This window comes from Phoca vitulina, unplaced genomic scaffold (assembly GCF_004348235.1).
Source record: "Phoca vitulina isolate PV1807 unplaced genomic scaffold, GSC_HSeal_1.0 scaffold43, whole genome shotgun sequence".
NCBI classification, from domain to species: Eukaryota; Metazoa; Chordata; class Mammalia; order Carnivora; family Phocidae; genus Phoca; species Phoca vitulina.
Window position 1 is genome coordinate 4130549 of NW_022589746.1, and position 25603 is coordinate 4156151.

Consider the following 25603-nt stretch of genomic DNA (forward strand, 5'->3'; position numbering starts at 1 on the left):
ATTTTTCTTATGATGAGAACTTTTAAGATAGGCAACTTTCAAATATGCAATACAGTGTTATTAACTATAGTCACCACGCTATACATTATATCCCCATGACTTATTTATTTTATACCTGGAAGTTTGTTCCTTTTGACCACCCTCACCCATTTCGTCCACCCCCTGCCTCTGGCAGCCACCAGTTTGTTCTTTGTATGTATGAGCTCTTTTTTTAAAAATTTAATTCCACATGTAAAGAAGATCATACAGTATTTGTCTGTCCGACTTATTTCCCTTAGCAAAATGCCCTCAAGGCCCATCCATATTGTTGCAAATGGCAAGATTTCATTCTTTTTTCTGGCTGAATAATATCCCATTGTATAGTTATACCACATTTTCTTTATCCATTCATCTGTTGATGGACACTTAGGTTGTTTTCATGTCTTGGCTATTCTAAATAATGCTGCCCTGAACGTGGGGATGCATATATATTTTAGACTTAGTATTCTTGTTGTCTTCAAATAAATACCTAGAAGTGGAATTGCTGGGTCATATGGTAGTTCTATTTTTTTTCCAGTTTTATTGAGGAATAATTGGCATACATCACTGTATAAGTTTAAGGCATACAGCATGATGGTTTGATTTACATATATTGTGAACTGATTACCTCAATAGGTTCAGCTAACATCCATCTCCTCATATAGATACAATAAAAAGAAAAGAAAAAAAGAAAAAGGTAAAAATTTTTTCTCCTTGCAATGAGAACTATTAGGATTTACTCTCTTAACAACTTTTCTTTATATCATACAGCAGTGTTGGCTATAGTCATCAGGCGCATTACATCCCTAGTACTTATTTATCTTATAACTCAAAGTTTATACCTTTTGACCACCTTCCTCTGATTCCCCCTTCCTCCACCCTCCACCTCCGGTTACAAGTCTGATGTCTTTGTCATTTTTCTTTTTTTTAGATTCCACATATACGTGAGATCATATAGTATTTGTCTTTTTCTGTCTGATTTATTTCACTTAGATTAATGTCCTCTGAGTCCATCCATGTTGTTACAATGGCAAGCTCTCATTCTTTTTTATGGTTGAGCAACATTCCATTGTATGTATATACCACATCTTCTTTATCCATTCATCCACTGATGGACACTTGGGTTGTTTCCATGTTTAGGCTATTGTAAATAATGCTGCTATGAACATGGGGGTACAGATATCTTTTCAAGTTAGTGTTTCCATTTCCTTTGGGTATATTCCTAGAAGTGGAATTGCTAGATCATGTGGTAGCTCTGTTTTTAATTTTTGAGTCTCCTCCATACTGTTTTCCACAGTGGCTGCACCAATTTGCAATCACACCAGCAGTGCACAAGGGTTCCCTTTTCTCCAGATCCCCTCCAGTATTTGTTATCTCATGTCCTCTTGAGGGTGGCCTTCTAAAAAGTGTAGGGTGATATCTCATTGTGGTTTTGACTTGCATTTTCCTAATTACTAGTGATGTTGAGTATCTTTCATGTGCCTGTCAGTCATTCATATGTCTTCTTTGGAGAAATGTCTGTTCAAGACCTTTGCCTATTTTTTAATTGGGTTACTTGATTTTTTTGCTATTGAGTTATGTGTTTTTTATATATTTTGGTTATTAGGCCCTTACCAGGTATATGGTTTGCAAATATTTTTTTCCCATTCCATAGGTCTTTCCACTTTGTTGATGATTACTTTTGCTGTACAGACACTTTTTAGTTTGATATAGTCCACTAACTTATTTTTTATTTTGTTGCTTGTGCTTTTGGTGTCATATCCAAAAAATCATTACCAAGACCCCTGTCAAGAAGCTTTATTCTTATATTCTAGGAGTTTCATGGTTTCAGGTCTTACATTAAAGTCTTTAATCTATTTTGAATTAATTTTTATGAATGGTATAATATATGGATTCAATTTCATTCTTTTACATGTGAATATTGAAGAGTCTTTTCTACATTGAGTATTCTTGGCATCCTGGTCAAATATTAGTTGACCATATATGGTTGAGTTTACATCTGGGCTCTCTGTTCTGTTTGTTGGTCTATTTGTCTGTTTTTATGCCAGTACCGTACTATTTTGATGACTTTAACTTTATAGCATTGCTTAAAATCAGGGAGTATGATACCTCTTGCTTTGTTCTTCTTTCTCAAGATTTCTTTGGCTATTTATGGTCTTCTGTGATTCCATATAAATTTTAGGAGGGGTTTTTCTACTCCGGTAAAAAAGGCCACTGGAATCTTGATAGGATTGCATTGAGTCTATAGGTGGCTTTGGGTAGTACTGACATTTTAACAATATTACTTCTTCCAATCCATGAACACAGGATACATTTCCATTTATTTGTGTCTTCTCTGATTTCTTTCATCAGTATCTTACAGTTTTCAGAATAGAGATCTTTCATTTCTCTGTTGAATAGGAGTGGTGAGAGTGGACACCCTTGTTCCTGATCTTAGAGGAAAAGCATTCAACCTTTCAGCATATAGATGATGTTGGCTGTGGGCTCATCATACGTGGTCTTTATTATGTTGAGATATATTCATTCTGTGCCTAATTTGTCAAGAGTTTTTAGCATGAATGGATATTGAATTTTGTCAAATGCTTTTTCTATGTCTAATGAGATGACTATATGATTCTTTTCTTTCATTCTATTAATGTGATATATCACATTGATTGATTTGCATATGTTGAACCATCCTTGCACCCAGGGATAAATCCCACTTGATCATGGTGAATGATCCTTTTAATGTGCTGCTAAATATTGTTTGCTGGTATTTTATTCAGAATTTTTACATCTATGTTCATCAGGGATATTGGCCCATAGTTTTCTTTTCTAGTAATGTCCTTTTCTGGTTTTGGTATCAGGGTAATGATTACTTTATAAAATGAGTTTGGGAGTGATCCATCCTCTTGGATTTTGGGGAAGAATTTGAGAGGAGGGATTAATGTTAATTTTCCTTTAAATGTTTGGTAAAATCCACGAGTGAAGCCAACTGGTCCTGGGCTTTTCTTATTGGGAGATTTTTGATTACTAATTCAATCTTCTTACTAATAATTGGTCTATTCAGATTTTCAAAATCTTCCTGATTCAGTCTTGGCAAGTTATATGTGTCTATGAATGTTTCCATTTCTTCTAGGGTGTCCACTATGTTGGCACAGAGTTCCTCCTGGTAGCCTTTTATGATCCTTTGAATTTCTGTGGTATCAGTTGTAATGTCTCCTTTTTCATTTATAATTTGTTGATTTGGGTTCTTTCTCTTTTTCTATTGGTTAGTTTAGCTAAAGATTTGTCGATTTTGTCTTTTCAAAGAACCAGCTCTTAGTGTGGGTAATCTTTCCCATTTTTTTCTCTATTTCATTTATTTCTGCTCTGATCTTCACTATTTCCTTTCTTCTGCTAACTTTTGGCTCATTTGTTTTTTTCTCTAGTTCTTTACAGTGTAGAGTTAGGTTGTTTATTTAGGATCTTTCCTCCTTAATGTAGACATTTATTGCTATGAACTTCCCTCTTAGAACTACTTCAGCTGCATCGCATAAGTTCTGGTATGTTTTGTTTCATTTTTGTTTGTCTCAAGAAGCTTTTTTCCCTCTTTAATTTATTTTTTGATCCATTGGTTGTTCAGGAGAGTGTTGTTTAATTTTCATATGTTCATGAATTTTCCAGTTTTTCTTTTGTTACTGATTTCTAATTTCATGCCATGTGGTCAGAGAAGATACTTGGTAGAATTTCAATCTTCTTGTATTTACTAAGACTTGTTTTCTTGCCTAACATATGGTCACATAGGCCTGTTGAATGGGCTATGAAGCTTCCTGTGGTCTGGTTGGACTGGCTGAAGGCTGTATTCAGTGATGAGCAGGACAATGGATTAGATTCCCTGCCTGGGTGCAGCAGGAGAAGCAGCTCTAAAGCTAGTAAAGCCCTTTGTTTGTTGTCTTACCTCAAGATGACCCACACCCTAAGTTGCCTGACTGAACGGGGCCACTGGCTTTGCTCCGCAAAGTATCAGCTCTGCCCTCCTGCCTCTTGGCTCAAGTTCTGCTTGGCTACACAGCTTCCAGGAGTTCTTTCCAGTCCTTCTGGTCTAGGGGACTGGAAGACACTCTTTTCACTGGATGGGGCTATGATTCAGATCCTTCCCTGGGTGTGGGCAAACTGGGCCCAAAGGCTGACAAAACTCCTTGTTTGAGAATCTGAATCAGGCAGATCTGCACACCACAGAACTCCATGGTCAGAGTGCACCCTGACTCAGTTGTGCAGATGAATGAAGCTGATGGTTGAGATGACTGTTTGGGCACTGCTAGTATGAACTCCCTCTGCCAAGATCCATGTGCTGGTTGTTGCAAGCCTCTCTCCCCATCTCCACAGATTCCTAGTGGTTGAGCCCCACAGACACCCCCTATACTCCCCCTGGTACAAGATCAGAATAGTGGCTCCTGCAAAAGTGACCCACAATTATGGGAGGGTACTCATCCCCTCTGGGTTCTCTTTGTCCACTGGAAGAACTGGAAGGTCAGGGGAGACCTCTCTTTGTGGTGCTGCACTGGCCTGGGGGAGGGGCAGCACACTGCATGTGTAGCTGCTTCCCTTGTCCTTATGATGCAGTCTGTCCTGGTCTCTGAGGTGTAAGGGGAGTGCTGTAGCCTCACCCTTGTGTTCGAGGATCCTCTCAGTGGTGTCTTATTCTCAAATAGTTGTTTGATGTTCTTGTGAGGAGTAACAAAGTCAGGTATACCCTACGTCACCATCTTGTTCACAATTTGGTGGTTCTATTTTTAATTTTTTGAGGCACCTCCATACCGTGTTCCACAGTGGCTGCACGAGTTGACATTCCCACCAACAGTGCACAAGGGTCTCTTTTCTCCACACCCTCACCAACACTTACTATTTCTTGTCTTTTGGATACTAGCCAGTCTAACAGGTGTGAGGTGATACCTCACTGTGGTTTTGATTTGCATTTTCCTGATGATGAGTGATGTTGAGCTTTATTTCATGTGTCTGTTGGCCATCTGTATGTCTTCTTTGGAAAAAATGTCTATTCAGATCTGCCCATTTTTAGTTGGATTATTTGCTTTTTGTTATTGAGGTATATGAGTTCTTTATACATTTTGGATATTAACCCCTTATCAGTTATGTGATGTGCAAATATTTTCTTCCATCCCATGGACTGCCTTTTCATTTTATTGATGGTTTCCTTTGCTGTGCAGAATTATTTTCTTATTTTCACAATAATGGTTTTTAGATTCTATGCAATTGGTGATCTGACCAGGCCACAGAGTAGAAAGTGGAATACCATATCTTGAGACATTTTGTTAAATACTTGTAAGCAAAATTAGCATAACCTAATTATATCAGTAGCATATTTATGAATATTTTGAAAAGTGAAATCAGGAATTCAAGATTACTTCCATTTCTTTCCTTGTTTTATAAAGAAAAAATATTTGCTTTTTGAGATTTAACTTTCATCTGGTCTGTACTGGCCGACCTAATACTTTAAAATACCATGTAGTATTTTGATTTTTTTTTTTAAGATTTTATTTGTTTATTCGACAGAGAGAGACACAGCGAGAGAGGGAATACAAGCAGGGGGAGTGGGAGAGGGAGAAGCAGGGTCCCCACCAAGCATGGAGCCCAATCCGGGGCCCGATCCCAGGACCCTGGGATCATGACCTGAGCCGAAGGCAGATGCTTAAGGACTGAGCCACCCAGGCGCCCTAGTATTTTGATTTTAGAAAGAGTGTTCAGACTGGTGGAAAAAAAAAAAAAAGACATATAGCTAATTTGCCTAGTACCTTTGCATTGTGAGAGTTTTCAGTTAGACCCTGACTCAAAGTTTAGTGGAATTAAATAGAACTATTGACTTTTATGAAAAGTGAGTCCAAAAAGTAGGCAAAGCAAAACAAGAATGTGTTTTATATGTGTATATGCAAGTAATGGGGTAATCAGCCTATGTTACCCTATTAAATAATTGACTTGCATCTTCTCCTTTCTTCACCAAACTTAATTCTTTGCTTTGCTACTTACTATAGTTATTTGGAGAAAAAAAAATCCAGAACAATATTTTCCCTAATCAGGCCTACAGTCAATTTCTTTTTTTGTTTGTTTGTTTGGTTTTTGGTTTTTGGTTTTTGGGTTTTTTTGTAATGAAAACCTTGACACCAGCAGAGATTTGTTTTTTTTAAAGCTCCCAGGATCCCAGTATACTAGTCTCCTCACAGTTAAAGAGAAATAATCTAAACAAATGTATGATGACCTGAATGAACTTAAGGGGCCATCATTTTATCAAAGCTAGTATATCTTTCTGAAAAAGCATTTCTTATAAAGCCATACGTTGCCTTTGCCTAGACAGAGTAAGGGCTTAATTAAAGGAATAAAAAGGATAGCAAGGCTTACGTCGTAGCTCAGTTGAAAGGGCAAGGGAACAAGAAGTCATGATTCTTCTGTTTTTGCCCAGCTGTTTCTCTATTCTCTTCCATGTTTTCATATTCTTTTTTTTCTTCTTCAGACTTGACTTTTTTAGAGCAATTTTAGGTTCACAGCAAAATTGAGAGGAAGGTGCAGAGATTTCCCTATCCACCCACCACACACACACACACACACACACACACAGAGCTTCCCCCACTATGACTACAGTGGATGCTTTGTTACAGTCAGTGAAGGTGCACTGACAGGTCGGCAATATCACCCAGTCTTTAGTGTACATTGGAGTTCACACTTGGTGTTATGCATCCTGGGCTTGGACAAGTGCACAATGACATGTATGCACCATTATAGTACCGTACAGGGTATTTTCACTGCCCTGAAAATCCTCTGTGCTCCACCCGTTCACCCCTCCACCCTCAGCGCCTGGCAGCCACTGATCCTTTCACTGTCTATAGTTTTGCCTTTTTCAGAATGTCATACTGTTGGCATCCTTTAGCATGTAGTCTTTCCAGATTGGCTTCTCTCACTTAGCAATGCGCATTGAAGTTTCTTTCATGCCTTTTCATGGCTTGGTAGCTCTTTTCTGTTCAGTGCTGTTCAGTGAGTGGCATTCCATTGTCTGGACAGAGCACAGGTTATTTTTATTTACTCATCTACCAAAAGCCATCTTTGTCACTTCCAAGTTTTAGTTTTGACAATTATGAATAAAGGTGCTGTAAAGTCATGCGCAGGTTTTTGTGTGAACGTAGGTTGTCAACTCCTTTGGATGAATAGCAATGAGTGTGATTGCTGGTTCGTACGGTGAGTGTGTTTAGTTCTAGAAGACACACCAAACCGCCTTCCGGAGTGGCTGTGCCATTTCGCATTCCCACCACAACCAACGAGAGTCCCTGTCTTCATGCTCCTCAGTCGTGATTACAGCCTCATGGAAGTGGGGAAGTCGTAGTACGTGGATAAGCCTGGCTCGGCCCAAGACTTGTACTAGTTAAATGGAACACTTTTGGGATTTCACATAAGTTTGCACCTGGTGGGGTTGCAGTGAAGCCAGCTCAGAGAACATCCCCACTCTCCCCCAAACAACAAGGAGCTCGGCATTCATTCTCGGAAGTGACAGATGAAAGCATTTGAATGCAGATCTTTCAAACAGGACCAGTTCTGTGTGCAGAACTGTGTGTTCACGTTCTTTGTCCTGAATCATCGTCCTCTTGTTTCTGACCCCAGGTATTCCCAACAGCTCCTCTTGTCTTCGTGTCTGTCCCTTCTGGTCATTAGCTGGCATGGATATCCTGTTTCTACAATTCAGGAGAGCATGCCCATTAAGAGCATAGACTCCGGAGCCACTTTGCCTGGGAACAAATCCCAGCTCTGGCCCTACTACACTATGATTTTGGGCAACCTTCTTAACCTCATCATGCTTCAGATTCTGTTTCTGTAAACTGGGGACCATAGTAGTTTAAAAGGGTCAAGTGTATACACGTGGTAAGAGCTCTGTGTGTGTTGGTAGTTGTTTTGATCATTATTTTTATTATTATTCTTACCCTGAAGCTCATTATGGCCTTTAAGTCTCTCACTGTGGTCTGCCTTTTGTAGCGTTAGCATACATTCATCATGAGGATTTTGCCTTTCGGGTGGATCAGGTGCATCAGTAGACACGTCTGATTCAGAGGAATGGACTTCCTTTTACTGTGACTTGTAGATGTTGTTGGGCACATTTCCTCTGGATCAAAGATGGGGAAATGTGAGTAAACGTAGAAAAATTTATTGTAAAAGCATTGTAAAAAAAAAAAAAAAAACCCCAAAACCTCTGAAACTGAAGGAGAGAATAATTATATGTATTGAGAGAGATGAGAATCATTTCAGTGAAATTGAGCAAAAGAGATTACCCCCAAATTGTTTAAAGACTAAAAGAGTAAATACCAAAATAAAAATACAATATAAGCTTGACTTTGGATAAAAATATGAGTATGTCACCATCATGCAAAGAACCACTGTCTGCCAAAGACATCTGATATTTGCACAAAATATTTTCTTAGTATTTTTTTCTTCCTGTAACTTCCTCTGGCTTTCTCTAATGGTTGGTATTATTACATGATACCATATGTAGGACGCACTTCTCTTTGGGAATAAGAAAAAAATTTTACTAATCCTCTGAGAATTCAAGTTTCAGGGTGTGTCTTAAAGCAAGGGTAAAACACACCTTTTCTGTGTTGTCAAATAGAATCAAAGGGTGGAAAAGCCCATCCCATAGAGTCCTGTTACTCCAGGAACCTGCAGCCATGGTACAGCCTTGGCGTGTTTTTCAATAACCGAGTATCACAATCGATGGTTGACTTAGAGCTCCTATTTTTCCAAAGAGATGAGTGATACAAGCTGAAGATGTCAGCAACCCTCCCTCCTTCCACCCTGTCCTACTTACCAATCTGCATAACAGACAAAAACCAAGAATGTTCTGCGAGCCAAATGTAGTGATGACTAGTCTGTGATGGTTTTGTGGAGGCAGAAATAGCAAACCCAGGAGCTCCATACCGGCAGAGACCTTGCGACCCAGCCCCAGCCCAGCTGGGATAACAGTTCCCATCCGCTCAGCGCTTGCTGTGCTCTGCACCATTCTAAACTCTTTCCATCTGTTAATCCATGTAATTCTCAAAATAACCTCATGAAGTAGCTACTACCGTAATCCCCCAATAGGGCACAGAGAGGTTATGAAACTTGACCTAACTCAGGAGCTCCGAAGCCATGACACTGGATTCAAAGAGTCTCCAAGAGCGTGGACTCTTCAGCATACCCTTTCCAGCCTCTTAGGACAGTAAATGTTTGGTAAATGTCCAAACAGAAGAGACAACAGAAGAGCAAATGAAGACAGGGAGGAAGAAGATGAGGGAACTAAAGCTCTAAGATTGTTGCTAGCGCAGGGGCCGCAGGCTGCAGATTGTGTAGGTGAGAGAGAGTCCCATGTGGCGGTCCCACGGCCTGCAGTCCACTCCAGCCCACTGCTCCCACGGCCCTGCAGATGCCCAGTGTTCCTCTCTGACTCGGGGATGACGCTCTTAATAAGAAGAGTGAACGACTTATTCTAGACTGTCGCACACACACATATACGTGCATGCACACAAACACCTCTGTACACATAGATACGTATATTTTAAAATGTGTAAATACTGAAACACACAAATCAAGCATCATCCATAATGCGGCCAGTTTTAAAAAATGATTATAAAGAAGTTAAATTTCCATCTTTCCATAAGCAGACGTCTCCCTCAAAGGTCAACACTTTAATAAAAGTTTGATACCTATGTTTAGACACATGCAGGCATAATAAAATGGGGTCTATGTAATATATGTAATATAGACATTTGATATTACTTTTATCTGAACCTCATCTCTTAAGGCCATAGAGTATTCCCCTCTGTAGATATGTCATGATGTTTTACATTGTGCTTTGGACCATCTACTCACGGGATTGGTTTTCTAAGTGTATAGTAACAGTAGCCACTTTCCCCAGTGATGTCCAAATCCATTGCAGGCCCAAGTGCAAGCGCACTTCAAGGCTAGAAGGATAGCGTGGAAGTGTGTCAGCAAAATGTGGATGTTAAATGTGGCTACAGAACTCCCTGTGAGGCCAGGAGAAAAAGCAAGGAGGGCGGGGCAACTGTTAAACTGTCTGAAGTTTTAAAAAGCAACTGTAGCCAGGGGCGCCTGGGTGGCTCAGTCCTTAAGCATCTGCCTTCGGCTCAGGTCATGATCCCAGGGTCCTGGGATCGAGCCCCGCATCGGGCTCTCTGCTTGGTGGGAAGCCTGCTTCTCCCTCTCCCACTCCCCCTGCTTGTGTTCCCTCTCTCGCTGTGTCTCTCTCTGTCAAATAAATAAATAAAATTAAAAAAAAAAAAAAAGCAACTGTAGCCAAACTGTGGTGATGACTGAGCAAAATTTGTGACGACTAATGAAAAATCCGATTAAATTGCAATGTAAAAATAGACTTTTGTTCCTTAGGTTCAGTTTATCTTTTCTTTTAACTCATTCCACTCTTTGGCTAACTTAATGACAAGAGGAAGAAGTTTGCCCTCGGTAGGGCAAGAAAGAAATCATTTCTGCACCTTCACGTTTCTTCATTGTTGACGTATCTCCAGTGAGGTAGTTGTACGACAGATTTGATTCGTCTAACTTCAGGTCTTTTGTAATTGGTTAATGAGTGATGCTCTCCGCCTAGTGACTTCAGACGAAAGCAATAAAACCTGGGGACGGAACACGGTCTGCCGACAAGAAGAATTTGAAGATGTGAAAAAGAATTTCAAGAGAAAAGGTTGTACCTGGGGACCCAATTCAATTCAAATGAAAGAAAGAAGTGATAGCAAAGAAAGGTAAGTGTGTGATATCTGGGGGCTCTTCAGCGTAGACTGTGATGGGTAGCAGTGAATTTCCACATTGGCCAGACTTCACTTTTACAAAGCGATTGGAATGGTACAGAGATATCTGAATATTAATTTCATTTCTAGGATGAGTTTATCCTCCTAAATTGTTATTATGTGTTAAGCGGTTAAAAAACTTTGATATATTTCCTGTCTCATTTCAAGGTTTTAAATTTGTACTTTTTAACCCTTCAGAACAATACAAATGTTGTCCATTTCCTACTTAAAAATGTTGTTGGCATTTATCTGTGAAAACCTAGTTTGTGTGTCACGTGGTTCCATCAAAATAAACGTTTTTCTCTTTTAGAATAAGACCTCTCTCAGATGGTAACAGTCCTTGGTCAACTCTCTTAATAAAGAATCCGAAAACCATGCCATTGGCTTCATTATTTGTGGACCAGCCAGGTAAATGTGCTTCAGGAAGTAGAATTTGTTTGAGTTAGACTTAGCATCTGAGCGTTCTAGAGGCTTTGTTTTAATAGTTTCATGTGGTCCTTCAAGTAGCATAGGGTAGCGTTGCTTATACCTTTTCTTAAGCTCAAAACTTACTTGCTGTCCTTTAAGTCTTTATGACGGAAAGTAATTAGGCTCCACATTATTCGTTGGGAATTTGTAACTCCTATTCTCTACCAGAAAAATTAGTATCATAATTAATTCTGTAGAATCAAATTAATGTAGTATAGGAGATAGCAACCATGAAAACATAGACATCCTGAAATTCTCCTGAGATTTCGGGGTGGTCTCCTGGCTGCCTTGCCACCTCTTAATAGGACGAAATTTTGTCAAGCAGGTTCTCTATGGAAAACCACCACTTAGAGAGAATTACATTGGAATCTCTTTAATTTAGATGAATCATAATTGTTTTTAATATTTAGTATGCCTATTCAATATTCAGATATTAAAAGGTTGCAGAGACATGTTGTTGAAAAACCTCAAGGATTGTCATCACCAAAGAAAAGAAAATTGGTCTTTAAACTTGACAATTTACGATAGCCCTTTGACACTGTGGCCAAATTAAAGATGTTTTAGCAGAACACGGTGTCCATTTCTTGAATTTGTCATCAGTGCCGTGCTTAATTTTACAAGCATCCAATCACTCACTACCCATGTTCACTTTTCCTCTTTTGCATTGTCATGACGATGTGGTTTCAGTATAAATATCTGCAAAAGTACATTTGGGTATATGCAAGACGGGTGCTAAATGCTTCTTGTTGTCACATTCATGATGGTATTCTGACTCTTGCCTATGAAGGTAAGAGGTTCTCCTCTTATTACATGTTACAGTTTATTCTCAAATATGGTTTGAAGACTAAGGAAGAACAACTAATTGTAATAAAACTGTTCTTCCTATAGTGTATTTTTCATTATTTGTGACTAATCAGAGAGATTAATCAGAGAACCCTTTTTCCCTCAATTCTTTTATTATTATTATTATTATTATTATTATTATTATTATTATTTAGAATGTTCTGACCCATTAATAAGTCCTCCAAAGGACAGTTGGAGGAAATACAAGGATATATTTGGCTGACTCAGCTTAGTCTCCATTAAGTTAACTCTTGAAGTTCACGTGATGAGTTAATGAGAAGGTTTACACTTGTCTGTCCCACCTGCAGGTCCCTTCCCACCGCCCATCTGTGTGGTCCTGTCCTGCTAAGCATTTGTGTCTCAGCCCGAGTATTTCCTAAAAGCTTTCCCTGACCACCTTCACTGAAGCAGCATCCCACCCCATCCCTGTGGCTCATGACCCAGTCTTATTTATTCATAGCTCTTATCTGAAATTCTTATTTGTCTACATTGATGCCCTTAATGTTTGTGTTCTGTTTCATTCCCAAACTGGAATGTCAAGGATTTTATTAGTTTTGTTTACCACTCCCAATGCCTGGAACACAGCAAACACTCACCGTCTGTCAAATGCCTACATGAATCCCAAAAGGACACATTTTGATCTTACGTAGATATTTACCTTGGTTTGGGGGCTACAGATGCGTGTCATCAGTAATCAGAAAGGAAGGTTACAATGGATATTAGGAAATGCTCAATATACTTTTAAGCCAATGAATTTCACTTGTTGATAGCATCCCCCACTCTTGTTTTTTAAATGATGGGTTGGTAATTTGTTACCTGTCACGTGTCCTGGCACATATGTAATACATATTCATTTCACCCAAATGCATTTCGTGCCTACATGATGAAAGTACTATTCCAAATTTAAAAAGACAAACAGGTGGTCAGCAGCCTACCATCTGCAGGCATGCACATCTGGATTGTGATCTAAAAGTACAAAAACAGAAAGATGCAAGGGTGGGGGGGGCTTCAGAGGAAGCTGAGATTGTGTGGGGGGATGGGCCGCCTTAGGCAGCGTTAGCATCAGGTGGTACTTTGAGAGAGGGCTTTCTGGGGGAAAAGGGAGCTTGGGGTCAGTGTGAGAGGGTGGAAGGAGGCCAGACAGAGGAAGAAGAGGGCACCCCGAAGCACAGCAATGAGGGGAGAGCACCACCAGCTTGTTGGGGGCGAAGCCGGTGTCTTGGCTTGTCTGCATTCCAGAGCACACTGCAGGTGTAATAGGACATAATACTGGAGAAATCACTGGAGGCTCTATCGTGGATTGCTTCGAACATGGATTAAAGCGTTTGTTGTTTTTGTTCATTCACTGCTAAGCACCTCTGTGATAACAAAGGCCTCTTGTTCTTCAGCTCATCTAATTTGTTACCCTTTGGGACCTCTTTGGAGAACCGTCCTCTATGACAGTGGCTCCCAAACTTGAATAAAGGCTTATTAAAACACAGACCCCTGGGCTGCAGCCCTAGAATTTCTGATTCCATAGTCGGAAGTGGGTCAGGAATTCACATTTCTACAAGTTTCCGGGTGATGCAGGTGCTCGGTCCCAGGCAGCACACTTTGAGAACCACTGACCTGGGGCCTGTCGGTTCTTGTACACACAGCGAGCTACAGATAACCGGGCCTGACACACTGAGAGGAGACAAAGGGCACGTTTTGTCTGACACGTTACGGGGCCTGCGTGGGTGTGTGTGCATTTCTGTATCTTGATGACTTTTTCCTATAATAATTGTATTGCCCGTGCCAGTGAAGAACGATTTCCTGAAGGATAGGGAACAGCAGATGATGTGCTTGCTGGTTCCTCTGTAGGGAACCTTGAGTTCTGTGCCCTAGGCCCCCTTTCCTTCGGGTACATCTGAATGAACGGTTTGCTGAACTGAAATGGACTCCATGTGCTTTGACTTAGAATATTTATTAGATTTTAGCCTTATTTTATTGTACAGTTTTAATGATTTTTCCTGTAAATTATACTTAACGTGTGTATTTATTATCTTTGTTTAGGTGCTTCCGAAGAGCCAAGACTTTCCCCTGATGGATCAGAACACAGAAAACCAAAGCAAATAAAATCGCCTAGTCAAGCCTACGTTGATCTACCTCTTTGGAAAGATGGCCAGAGAGAGAATCCAGTGGAACCTGGAAGCTGGGAGGAGGGACCGTCTTTGAGCCCTGCTGCCGGCACGCCTCAGGTGACCCCTACAAATAATCGGAGCAGATCCCCCCAGAGGAAGAAGACAGAGTCCGCTCTGTACGGCTGCACCATGTTGCTGGCATCAGTCGCTCTGGGGCTGGATATCAGAGAACTCAATAAAGCACAGGCTGCCGAAGAACTGTTGCCCAAAGAAGAAAAGAAGAAACGTGAGGGAATCTTCCAGTGGGCTCCCAAGTCCCGAGGTGGGGCCAGTCCTTCCACAAGGCCACCGTCTACGGGCGAGAGGGCCAGCAGCCCACCCTTACTCCCTCCGCCGAGCGCCATGAGCCTTCTGTCCATGCCCTCTCTTTCCACAAAGTGCTTGCTACAGAGCGACAGTGAAGAGTTGTCCGAGGGCAGCTCACACATCGCTTCGGACCCCGAGATGCCCACTCCAGATTTTTGCGTTGCCATCGGAGGATGTAGTCATGAGCCAATCTCCACGCCGAGACTTGAGACTGATCATAGTCGATGCAAAAACCTGTCTCCTCCTTTCCTAGAGCAAACATGGGGGAATGTGCCTTATTATGCTTCTTCGAAAGAACGAGCATCACATCACAGACGAACCCTGTCTGATGGAAATGCTTTTCAGACCCCAAGTAGGTTGCATTAGTTGGATCAAAGTACAAATCACCACTATAGAGATTAGAATGTAAAGTTGTGTGGATATCTGCTTGTATCTTTTCCAAGTGATTACATTTACAAGCTTGTTTGCACAGTTAATACAGCTCCTTGAATTTTACCCTGCTCTTTTATTTGACTTTATTATTTCCAGGAATAGCAGGAATTCCAGGAAAAGCATAATTTGATCTCAGCAACGTCAGTATATAATAGCAAACTGAAAGAGAACGAGCAGGTGGGGGATAACTGCCCCAAGCCCCTCACAGTAGAGAGGACAGGCCATTTGCCCACATCTGAACCAATGATTAGTTGGGAGAGCTGGAGCTGAAACTGGTCACCTAGCCTCCCCTGTGATAGGCGGTCTTCTGCGTCACCCGCCGTCATTGCTCAGCTTACCGTTAGGTGGAAATTTAGCAGGGGGAAGAGTCAAATGGCACGCTGTGCAGGGGTTGACTGTTATTTCTTTTGTATATAAAGATAATTACAAATATATATCATGAGTATTAAATGAGGTCATGTATATGAAAAATGCTCTTTAGGTTGTACAGTGTTATCTATATGGTTAGTTGTAAAGTATATTAAAACTGAAACTGTTTCCATTCTCTTTCTTTTCCTCTGCTCTTTCAGCGCCCTACCCAGAAGTGATTTTTTTTTTCAGTTTATTGTCGATTGTCTTTAGATAAATGTATTACTCTTTTGTAATACAGTAGACTATTAGTAATTGATGACTGAACAAGGAGAAATCCTAGGACAGTAATCCCATGGGAAACCATTCTTTTTCTCTTACTTATAAGCCAATAATTATTTGCTAGAGTGGTGATGAATCTGGTCTTCATGACAAGAAAGAAGGGGCAACATATAAAATCTAAAATCTAACTGCTTTCTTGCTGCCATCCATTTTTTCAGATCATAATCTGAAAAATCTGAAGTTTCATCATGTGCCCTTCATTTAAAAACAAAACAAAACAAAAAAACCTTTATTCTCATCTAATCCATCTGGAAACCTCCCCTGTTTCTAAAACAGTTACAACGATCATTGGTCCAAGCACTATGAAGGCGATGCAGTTGTGTTTATGGTTCTAGTTTCCCTGGCGGAAACACTCTTTCCAACCTTGCAGTTACTTCTTCATAAACAAACAAACACCGTATCCCAATAGTTTTAAAAGGTGTGTTTTGAGGGTGTTTTGTTGAAGCTCACTTGAAAGTGACTACTTAATTGATCCGGTCTCCTAGTTGCTTGTCTGGATGTTGACGGGCTTAGAAGTCACGGTCTAATTGCACACCGTCTTTGCTTTCTCGAGCAGCTGGTGCAACCCTCAGCTCAGCCCCCGGAGCCTCGGACCTGCCCCCGGAGCGGGCTCTGGGGACGCCCCGGTGCTCCGCTGGTCCTCACGGTGACCGGCCAAGAGAGGCCCCGCCTGAAAAACAAAGAGCCGGCACCCCCGTGCCTCCGCCTCGCCTTGCGTCCTCCCGAAGCCGCGCGGAGTCGCAGCCCGGCGCGCAGGCGCACTCTGCCGGGCGGGGTCCGGGACCCACCGGCGCTGGTCCCCCCGGGGCCGGGGACAGAACTACACCGCACGTGCCTTCCCTCCTGGACGCTGACGCCGAAGGCCAGAGCAGGGACGGCACGGTGCCTTTGTGCAGGACGAAGAGCCGAGCTAGCCGACCGTCTGTGCATCACCTGGAGGAGGAGTTTCTGTCTTAAGTGCCTTATGTTGTTCGAGCATTTCTTTGTTTTGTGTTTAAGGTGAACAAATTAAAACAGCGTGTCTACCTTTGAACTGTTTCATGCTGCTGTGTTTTCGAAAGCTGTGGCCATGTTACTAAAGTAGTAATGGATGTCAACCTTCTCGGAAAAGTGTATGAGATTGCTGTTAGCTGTTGTTTTTTTTGCCACTGGATCCTTACCTAGTAACTTGAAATGCACACGCGTGTAAGACAAGAAACGTGCAGCAATGTAAAGCTGTGCTGGGTAGAATTACCTGAAGCGTCGTTGTAATGCTTCATTGGTTCTCATTGACATCCCCCAAAACCCAAATCGGGACGAGGTGCGCCATGTTTGTCCCTCCCTTCATTTTCTTCCCATTTGCCTTTCCTTCCTTCTCTTTCTTTCTTTCTTTTTTTTTATTTCTTTCTCTTTTTTTGTTATTTGTGCAACAAAAAGCCAAGAATAATGTGATATTAGTCACTAAAGGTATCTATTTAAAAAAAAATTAAAGACTAGAATAGATGGAGAGCCAGTGACACCCCTGACCTGAGCAGTAGGTTTGTCGTGCATGGAGATGTCCAGGTGTCACACGGATGATGCCTGTTTCTCTCTTTGAGGAAATTTTGCTGAATGTAACTTGTAAACGTTTTACTGAATGTAACTTCTAAAAATGTTACCCATCAGAAGCCCAAAACAGATTTTTGAAAGGTCAGTCATGGGCATTTGGCTAAAACCACATTATGTCCACCTGAGCGAGGCTAATCTGTGGGTTCTTCCCATAGAAATGGTTCTTGTTTTATCAGTAGCCACTTATTTGGTATCCAGACTATAAAGCTTTTTCATTTCGTAGTAGGATTTTTAAAAATTAAGTGACATATGTATTCACGTATTGTAAACATTCATGTCATTTAATTTTATTTTTCTCTCTATAAATGTATGGTTATTCTAACAATCCCAAATACCATTAGAGAGAAACACTGCCAAATCAAGAAACAGCAACACTGTTAGAATTTAAGTATCTTGTAGTTATCTTCACGTTTTAGTAAATTGTGGATAAAAGTTAGACATCTGCTAAGATAAGCTGATATGGTGGAAATGACAAACATGGTTTATTTTCAGATACGGGCTTTTAAATGGATTTAGGGTAGCAGATCAGGATTTTAAATGATTTTATGAGTCATTTTATAAAATCATACCTCTATGATACAAATAGACTACTGAGTTATTAAACTACAGAAATGCTATCCAGGAGCTTGTAAATTTGTCTGGGTTCTTTGTTAAATTCATTATGCTTCCCTTCTGTCACTAGAATGTGGTTATTTTGGATGGCAATAAATACTTAAAATTTTGCACATAAGGAAAAACTAAATTATAAATATCGCTTGACATTTCATTTAAAATTTTACCTTGGTTAAGGTTTACTGAATAACTGAAATGTCAGCAATTTAAATCAGCTGTGATAAAATATCTACCTATAGCAGAAAAAAGAAAATGATATTATTTGGCCACTAGAAACATCAAGTGACTTGGCAGGTATGCCCCAGAAGATGGTGAACAGAGCATGAAAGGATTATGTTAACATAAGTGCATTCTACCCCAAGGAAAACAATCTTGGGTTCAAAATTCTTGCAGCAAAATCTCAGGTACTTAACTTTGTTTTGTCATATTATGGTCCATTCTCTGATTTGGCTTCACTTTTGGGAGATTGTTGAAGTACGAAATCAAAATTTTATTTCCTCAAAACTGTATCACATTTGAAACTATGGTTGGCTGCTTCATTATATATGCAGTCATTTGAGGGCATTATTTCCTGCTAAAGGTAAAGGAAATACATGCCTAAAATAGCACATGAGAGAAGTATAGAAACTCGCAGTTTCGCTTCTGCCAAAACATCGTTTGTGTGTGTGCGTGTGTGTGTGTGAGTGAGGGGTGGAGGGTAGTGGTGGGTCTTCATCAGTCTCGTCCCTCTGCCCTGTTCCTGCTCCCATGTAGCTTCATTTTAGTCAACTCTACATTATGATGAATTTAGAAACGAAGCTACATTAAAAAGATAATTGCGATACAAGGATTCAATCTCACGTGATGGCAAATAGTTGTGTTTTGCTGAGATCTGTTGTATATTTGCGATTTTCTATGTGTATTAGTATATTTAGCAGAATCTGGTTATTTATTTTCATGTAGACTTACTAGCTCGTTGAAAGAAAAATTAAGCTGATTACTATTAGTCAACGTTGAAGGTGCTCCCACTGCAGAAATTTAAGGCCTGAGCCTGTTATGCTGTATTATGAAGCCTTGTGACTGAAAAAGATGTTTACATATGTTGTCTATTTTTTTAATAAACTCTTTTTTTTATAGCTAATCTACTTGCTCAGTGGCTTTCATCTGATGATTGTGACTATAGTTTGTAGTGGTTTATTTTGTATTTAATAAGGAAAAGTACGTTAGTAAAGATCATTGATGCTTAATAAGCCAGGTATTAGCCTGCTAACTTCATTAAACTAAAGATCGCTAAGTGAGTCATAGGATTAAATACTTTTTAAAATTTTATTTATTTATTTTTTAAAGATTTACCCATCTATCCTAGAGAGAGAGAGAGAGTGCACGGGTAGGGGCAGAGGGAGAAGGAGAGAGAAACTCTAGCAGACTCCTCGCTGAGCTCAGAGCCTGACACAGGACTCAGTCTCATGACCCTGAGATCAGGACCTGAGCCGAAAACAAGAGTCGAACGCTTAACTGACTGTACCACTCAGGGGCCCCTGGGATTAAATACTTTTTAAAAAGTATAATGAAATTCTTTATTTAAAATGTTTGGTGTACATATGCATTGAAAAGTTGCATTTCATTGAGAATTTTGCAGTTCCATCTTTTCAGAAGGCACGCTTTTGCAACATGAAATTAGTATGAGCTAAATCTCTGTTGATGCAGCAGGAATGTGATTAATGAGACATGCTAATTATTAACATGCTTGAATCAGAAGAATTTTAAGAATCATGAAGCATCCAGTAATTCTTACTTAGCAATGGAAGCTTGGGTGGATCAAGAAACAGATCATAGTATCTCATGCAGATCCAAGCATCACCGTGCCACATGAAAGGGATGGAAGTGTGACATCCATTGCATATCTGTGTTAGTGACCCTCCTAGGTGCCTGTAAATATCTTCAATAAAATTTATGAGGCAAGTGTAGTATCCTTATTTCATTAGGAATGAAATAGACACAGAGAAGTTTGTAGATTTCCAAAGACCCAACCTGTATCTAGTCCCTACCATCTACCTGTTCACACCTGTTGTAACCAACCATACACATAGTAAAGAAGATGGAGATGTCTGAAGTGTAAGTTTTGTAAATGGAATCCAAAGCTAAGGTAATTTTTCATCAAAAAGTTCAGAAGTCTAGAAATGTATGAGTACTTAAAAGCAAAGCTAACAGTGGTTAATACAGTGGGATACTTTTTAAGTAAATGTGAAATGAAACCGAAAATACTAAAACATGCATACCTAATAGGTCAACTCGGAAAAATGGCATATTCTGTTCAGTAGGTCTATACATATGAAGTTATTTAAGAACAGCAATGTAAATGTATAATAATCAGGCAGAAGCCATCTATACTCTTCTGAAAAGGCCAACATGCTAAAACACAGTGAAAGATGAAGCTTTTATAAATGAAAAATGTAATAATTTCCATACAGTGGAGCAATTATTACCTATGTTTTTACATCCAAACAAAACAGGTAGGCTGAATTAGGGAGCTTCCGTATGCTGACAAACTCACTGAGTGGCCCCTGAGGTCCTGGGAAAGACAAAAGGATTTAGTGGTGAGCAAGAGAGACAAACCTATGGACTCTGTCTGCATGATTCTTAAGATCTAGTAAGAAAGACATTGAATGAGCAACTAAGCAGGGCCAGCTTCGTGGGCATGTGACTTGTGCCATTCAGAACTCAGTGCCCAGAAGTTTCCTGAGCTTGATGCTAATGCTTTGCTACCATCATCTTGAATTCCTTAATAAATTTAGAACAGGGACCCCTCATTTTTGCACTGGATCCCACAAACTATGTGCCCAAACCCATCTACAAGTGAAATGAGTTATAAAAGGTGAAGTAGTCACTGCTTTGTTAGCACTGGAAGAGTGATCTAATCTGAGGGACTCAGGGAAGGTGGAAGGGAGCCAGACCCCAGCTGGGGGAGAGGTACTCCCCAGTCACTAGCTTGTGGGAGGCCCTTGACTCCTTTTACTCTTGCTGCTTTCCAGGTTTCTCTTTGTTTTTGGCTTTCAGTATTTTTACCTACCATGATGGGTCTTGGTGTAGATCTTTTTCTAGACTGTGTATCCTGCTTGGACTTTGTTTAATTACTTGGATGTGTAGGTGAATGTTTTCAGCAAATTTGGGGCTTTCAGCTGTCATTTACTCAAATATTTTTTATGCTCCTTTTCCTCTCTCCTTCTGGTACTCCCATTACACATATGTTGCTGTACTTAATGGTGTCCCACATTTCTCTGCAATTTTCCATTCATTTTTATTCATTCTTTTTTTTTCAGATTACATAATCTATATTGATCTCTCTTCAAATTCTCTTATTCTTCTGTTCATATCTACTGTCAAGCCCATCTAGTGATTTTTCACTTTAGTTACTGTATTTTTAACTCCAAAATTTCCATTTGATACTCTTTTTTATAATACTTATCTCTTTATTGATTCTCTTGCTGATGAGAGTCATCATATCTTCCCTTACATTAATCGTGTTCTCCCTTAGTTCGTTGAACATATTTATAATGGCAGCTTGGAAGCCTTTGTGCAGTCTGAAATCTTTCACAGGCCATTTCCATTCCCTCCTTTTCCCCCCAGTGTGTAGGTCATACTTTCCTGCTTCTTTGCCTATCTCATATTTTTGTTGTTGTTGTTGAAAACCAGACATTTTAGGAAATGCATTGTAGCAGCTGTGGATAATGATGTCCCTCACCCCCTCTCCAGGTCTTGCTTTCTTGTTTTTGTTTGGTTGTTTGGTTGGTTAGTGATTTGGCTAGACTATTTTAGTGAGGTCTCTTTTCCCCTACAGTTTGAAGCCTTTGGTGTCACTCCTCAGAAGCTGTAGCCTTGGTGTGCACACAGCCACCCTGGGATAACACAGTTTTAGCACGATTCTCTTTGACCTTCTCTCCCACTGATCTCTCAGTTATGCTGTGTGCTTCATTTGGTATTACACCCAGCTGTTAGGCTCCAATAATTGCTGACTGGTTGCTCTATTATTTTTTATTATGCCTGGGGCACAAATTGCTCTGCAGTCTATTCCAATTAATTTCAGACACGGGTAGTTTGGGGGCCGGTCTTTAAAGCTTTGTTCTGACCCCAGGCAGGATCTTATTTGATGCCTTTTTGCCTGATTTTCTCTGATAAACCAGCTGACCTGTGGTTTAGCTTATTGCTCTTATTTAAGAGGAGCCACGGTTTTTGAGAATGCTCTTAGGCTTGAACATCCCCACACTGTGTTTTAAATAAAATTAATTCCTTTGGTGAAAAATTTGCAGCTCTGTTCTTGTGTAACATCTCCTGCCCTGAGCAAAATATCTGAGCCATACTCTGGGCACTGGGTAGAGTGGTAACTGTGATCTTCCTGGCTTGCTTCTTTCAGAGTAGAACCAATGTCCTCCAAGTGAACTCGTGTAAAAATATTTAGGAATCCAATATTCTCACTGGGGTAGAGCCTTACCCTGTAAGTGGGAGCTGGATGGAGGAAGGGAACCCTTGACCTCTTGGTCACACTCAACTAGGAATTTAACCTCTTAAACCCAGAGTTGGAGAGGATGAGAAATGCTGGTGTCCTATGTCTCCCACTGAAATACCTGCTGCCTTGATTGGAAGCTGGCAGAGGGAGACAGGAGGGAGTCCTGTCTTTTTGGCCAAACCTGATTGGAATGGAGCTTCTGCCAAGCTGAGCTAGGTGGGGGTGGGGTCAGGTGGAGGGACCAGGCCATAGCTCAAATGTCACAGGCTCTCACTGTTCTTACCAAGATTTAGTGTATTTTTGAATAAATACTTATTTATTTGCTATATGCCCTTAAGACATTTCCAGAGGCTTTAAATTTTTTTAAGGTAGTTTTCACCAGTATGCTTCTCATATAGCTATCCAATAAGTGGAATCTCTCATTATATTTCACAAAGCTGATCATTAACTCCTTTAGGAGCATTTCCTCCAATTGGCTTATATAATACCACACATCAAAATTTATGTTTTTTAGCCCATGGCCCTAAATGCATCTCAAGGCAAATCACTCTGGGTTTTCTATCACCAGCCTTGTCCTAATCTTAGAGCTCCATTTAATATATTTTCTGCGGCTTACTTCTCATCTCCGCTTGTATGTCTAAGGGGCATCTCAACCGAGATGTGGCCCAACATTCTTGATTCACTGCCTTCCCTAAATCTGCTCTTCCCTCAGCCTTCCTCCCAGTAAACAGCACCAGCATGGAGGAGTTAGAGGACAACCCTGAACAGCCATTCTATAATGTCCAGCAATGTCATGACTGTACTTATGTCACTTACAGTCATTTAATAACTATTTGTAGAATTGGATGAATGATTCCCATTTTACAGATGAAGAAACTGAAGTTTAGGGAGATCAAGTAAATTGCTGGATCTGAATCCAGTCTGAGTCCAGTTTATGCTTTTAGGTTTAAAAAGTTCGTTAACTGTTAAATAGTTGATTTTCAATAAATGTTACTGTTAACATATTGATCAAAGGATAGTTGAAAGAAAGTAGTATAAACTATAGTTGGAATGCGACTTTGGGGCATTATTGTGGAGGACTTTGAATACCAGGCTAAGGATTTGGCACTGTATTTTGCATTATAAAGGAACAATTATAGGTTTCGATTTAGAATGTGTATTAGGGTTCTCCAGAGAACCAGAACTAACACACACACACAGACACACAGACACACACACACACACATGCACGTATAAGAAGAGATTTATTTTAAAGAATTGGTTCACATGATTTGGGGCTGGGAAGTTTGAATTGCTAGGCAGGCCAAGCAGGCTGGAGACCCAGGGAAGAGTTGTTGTAGCTTGAGTCAGAAGGCTTTCTTGGAGGCAGTATTCTGAGACCAAGGTGTTGGCAGGTTGGTTTCTTCTGAGGCCTCTAGTTGGCTTGTAGATCTTCTTTCTGTGTCTTAATATGGTCTTTCCTCTGTAAATATCGGTGTCTCAATTCCCTCTTTTAGTAAGGACACCCATCATATTGGATTAGGGCTCACTCTAATGACTCATTTTGACTTAATTAACTCTGCAAAGGTAATCCCTAATACAGTCACATTCAGAGATATTGGGTGTTAGGGTTTCAACATACGAATGGGGGGGGACACAATTCATTACATGACAGACTGGAACATGTTTCAAAATATTAAATATGACAGTTGTGCGTAAAACAGAGGGCAGAACTAGAGCCACAAAGGAGATCTCATCAGATATACCAGCAAGACCCAAGAGGAAAAGGAGCACATGAGAGCAAGTTTCCAATCTCCAAATTGGGGACTATTGGCTGCGGAGGGCAAAGAAGAGCAAGAAGTCAGGTAGGGCAGAAGAGTTAACTGCATGGGAGGTTGAGGGCCATCCACAAGAACTGAGGCGCTGAGAGGAGAATTGGCACTTAGATAAATTGAGGGTGTTTTTTGGACAGGTACAGTTTGCAGTTCTGAGTGACCAAAAGTTCTGGAGATATCCAACTGGCAGGTGCAGCTGGAATTTGACACAGAGGCTGGAATTGGAGAGAGATTCTGGACTCATCTAAATTTTAATGGTAGTGGAAGGTGCTGAATGGCTCTGAAGAAGAATGTAAAGAGAAGCAAGCTGGAGAAAGCTCTCTGGAAAAAGTGAAAAGAGCAAATAATGCAAAGAGGCCAGGCAACTCATGGGTAAAAAAGACCCAGAGAAGAGAAAGCAGTGGAAGCTCATGTCGCAGCTTCTCAAATACCTCCCCTGATCCATAACAAAACTTTATAGGTTAATATTATCTGAGAATGGGCTCATTCTTGGGTGGTATCAACACAGATATTCCTCCTAACCAGAAGTGGGTGCTCATCAGTTGTATTAAAAGAAGCAGCCCTGTTGAGTTCTGCCTACCAACAAAATCCCAAAGGGGCTCTGTCAGAGGAATGCAGTACCATGACCCAGAGCCCACCACCCTCTGTTACTTTTCCTCCTTTCTGTCCTTTCCTAGAGTGTAAAGATACAGCATAATGGCACAAACCACATATAAAAGTTCTCTATCCCTAAAACTGTAGGATAGGAAACTAATACTATTTTTACTACTATTTGATCTCAGACAGACTAATATTCCAGGCCTCGATGGCCATCTTGCGTCTTGCCACTCCCTACAAAATGGCCACTGGATCTGTTCAGTGATGTCATTTTCCTGCTGGTGATGGTCCAGTCTAGCCCTTTTGTTTAGTAGCAGGAGATACCCCTAGGACACATCTGTAGGGATCAACAAAAATGGGCTGCTGACAAGGAACAACAAGGAGGTACAATGTTCTCACTCTGGATGTCAAAAAGTCAGAACACGTTCTCGCATCTCTCCAAAAAGTTTTAAGTCAATTATTAAGGAATGTTTTCCAATGGAAATACATATGTAATTTTATTACGTAAGTCTATAGAAAAGTATTTATTGAAAAAAAAGACTCTGCTATAAGAATAAAAGGGTTTTCTTTTTAAGGTGTTTGATCATGTGAGTTATAGTGATCCTTGGTCATGTAAAAGCTCTAAAAACTAGAAAAATCTCTGCATCTTACGGCTTAATAAGTATTGACATTTTCAATAAGCCAAGTCTTTTCTCTGAAATAGGTAGTTATTTACAAGAGGTGCAAATGTGATTCAAATCAATGAATTGGTAATTGTTTCTCCAATCTCTTCATCACCCAAAGCTA

The 25603-nt window shown here is 40.3% G+C and overlaps 1 protein-coding gene across 1 annotated transcript in view; it reads left to right on the forward strand.

The window, feature by feature from the left end:
• MAP3K21 (mitogen-activated protein kinase kinase kinase 21) overlaps positions 1 to 19032 on the forward strand; it is a 57709-nt gene extending 38677 nt beyond the window's left edge. Inside the window, exons 7-10 of the mRNA XM_032430317.1 lie at positions 10628 to 10778; positions 11134 to 11231; positions 14169 to 14954; positions 16281 to 19032. Coding sequence (XP_032286208.1) covers positions 10628 to 10778; positions 11134 to 11231; positions 14169 to 14954; positions 16281 to 16681 — 1436 coding nt within the window. The 3' untranslated portion in view covers positions 16682 to 19032. The remainder of the gene's footprint in view (positions 1 to 10627; positions 10779 to 11133; positions 11232 to 14168; positions 14955 to 16280) is intronic.
• The last annotated feature ends 6571 nt before the right edge of the window (positions 19033 to 25603 follow it).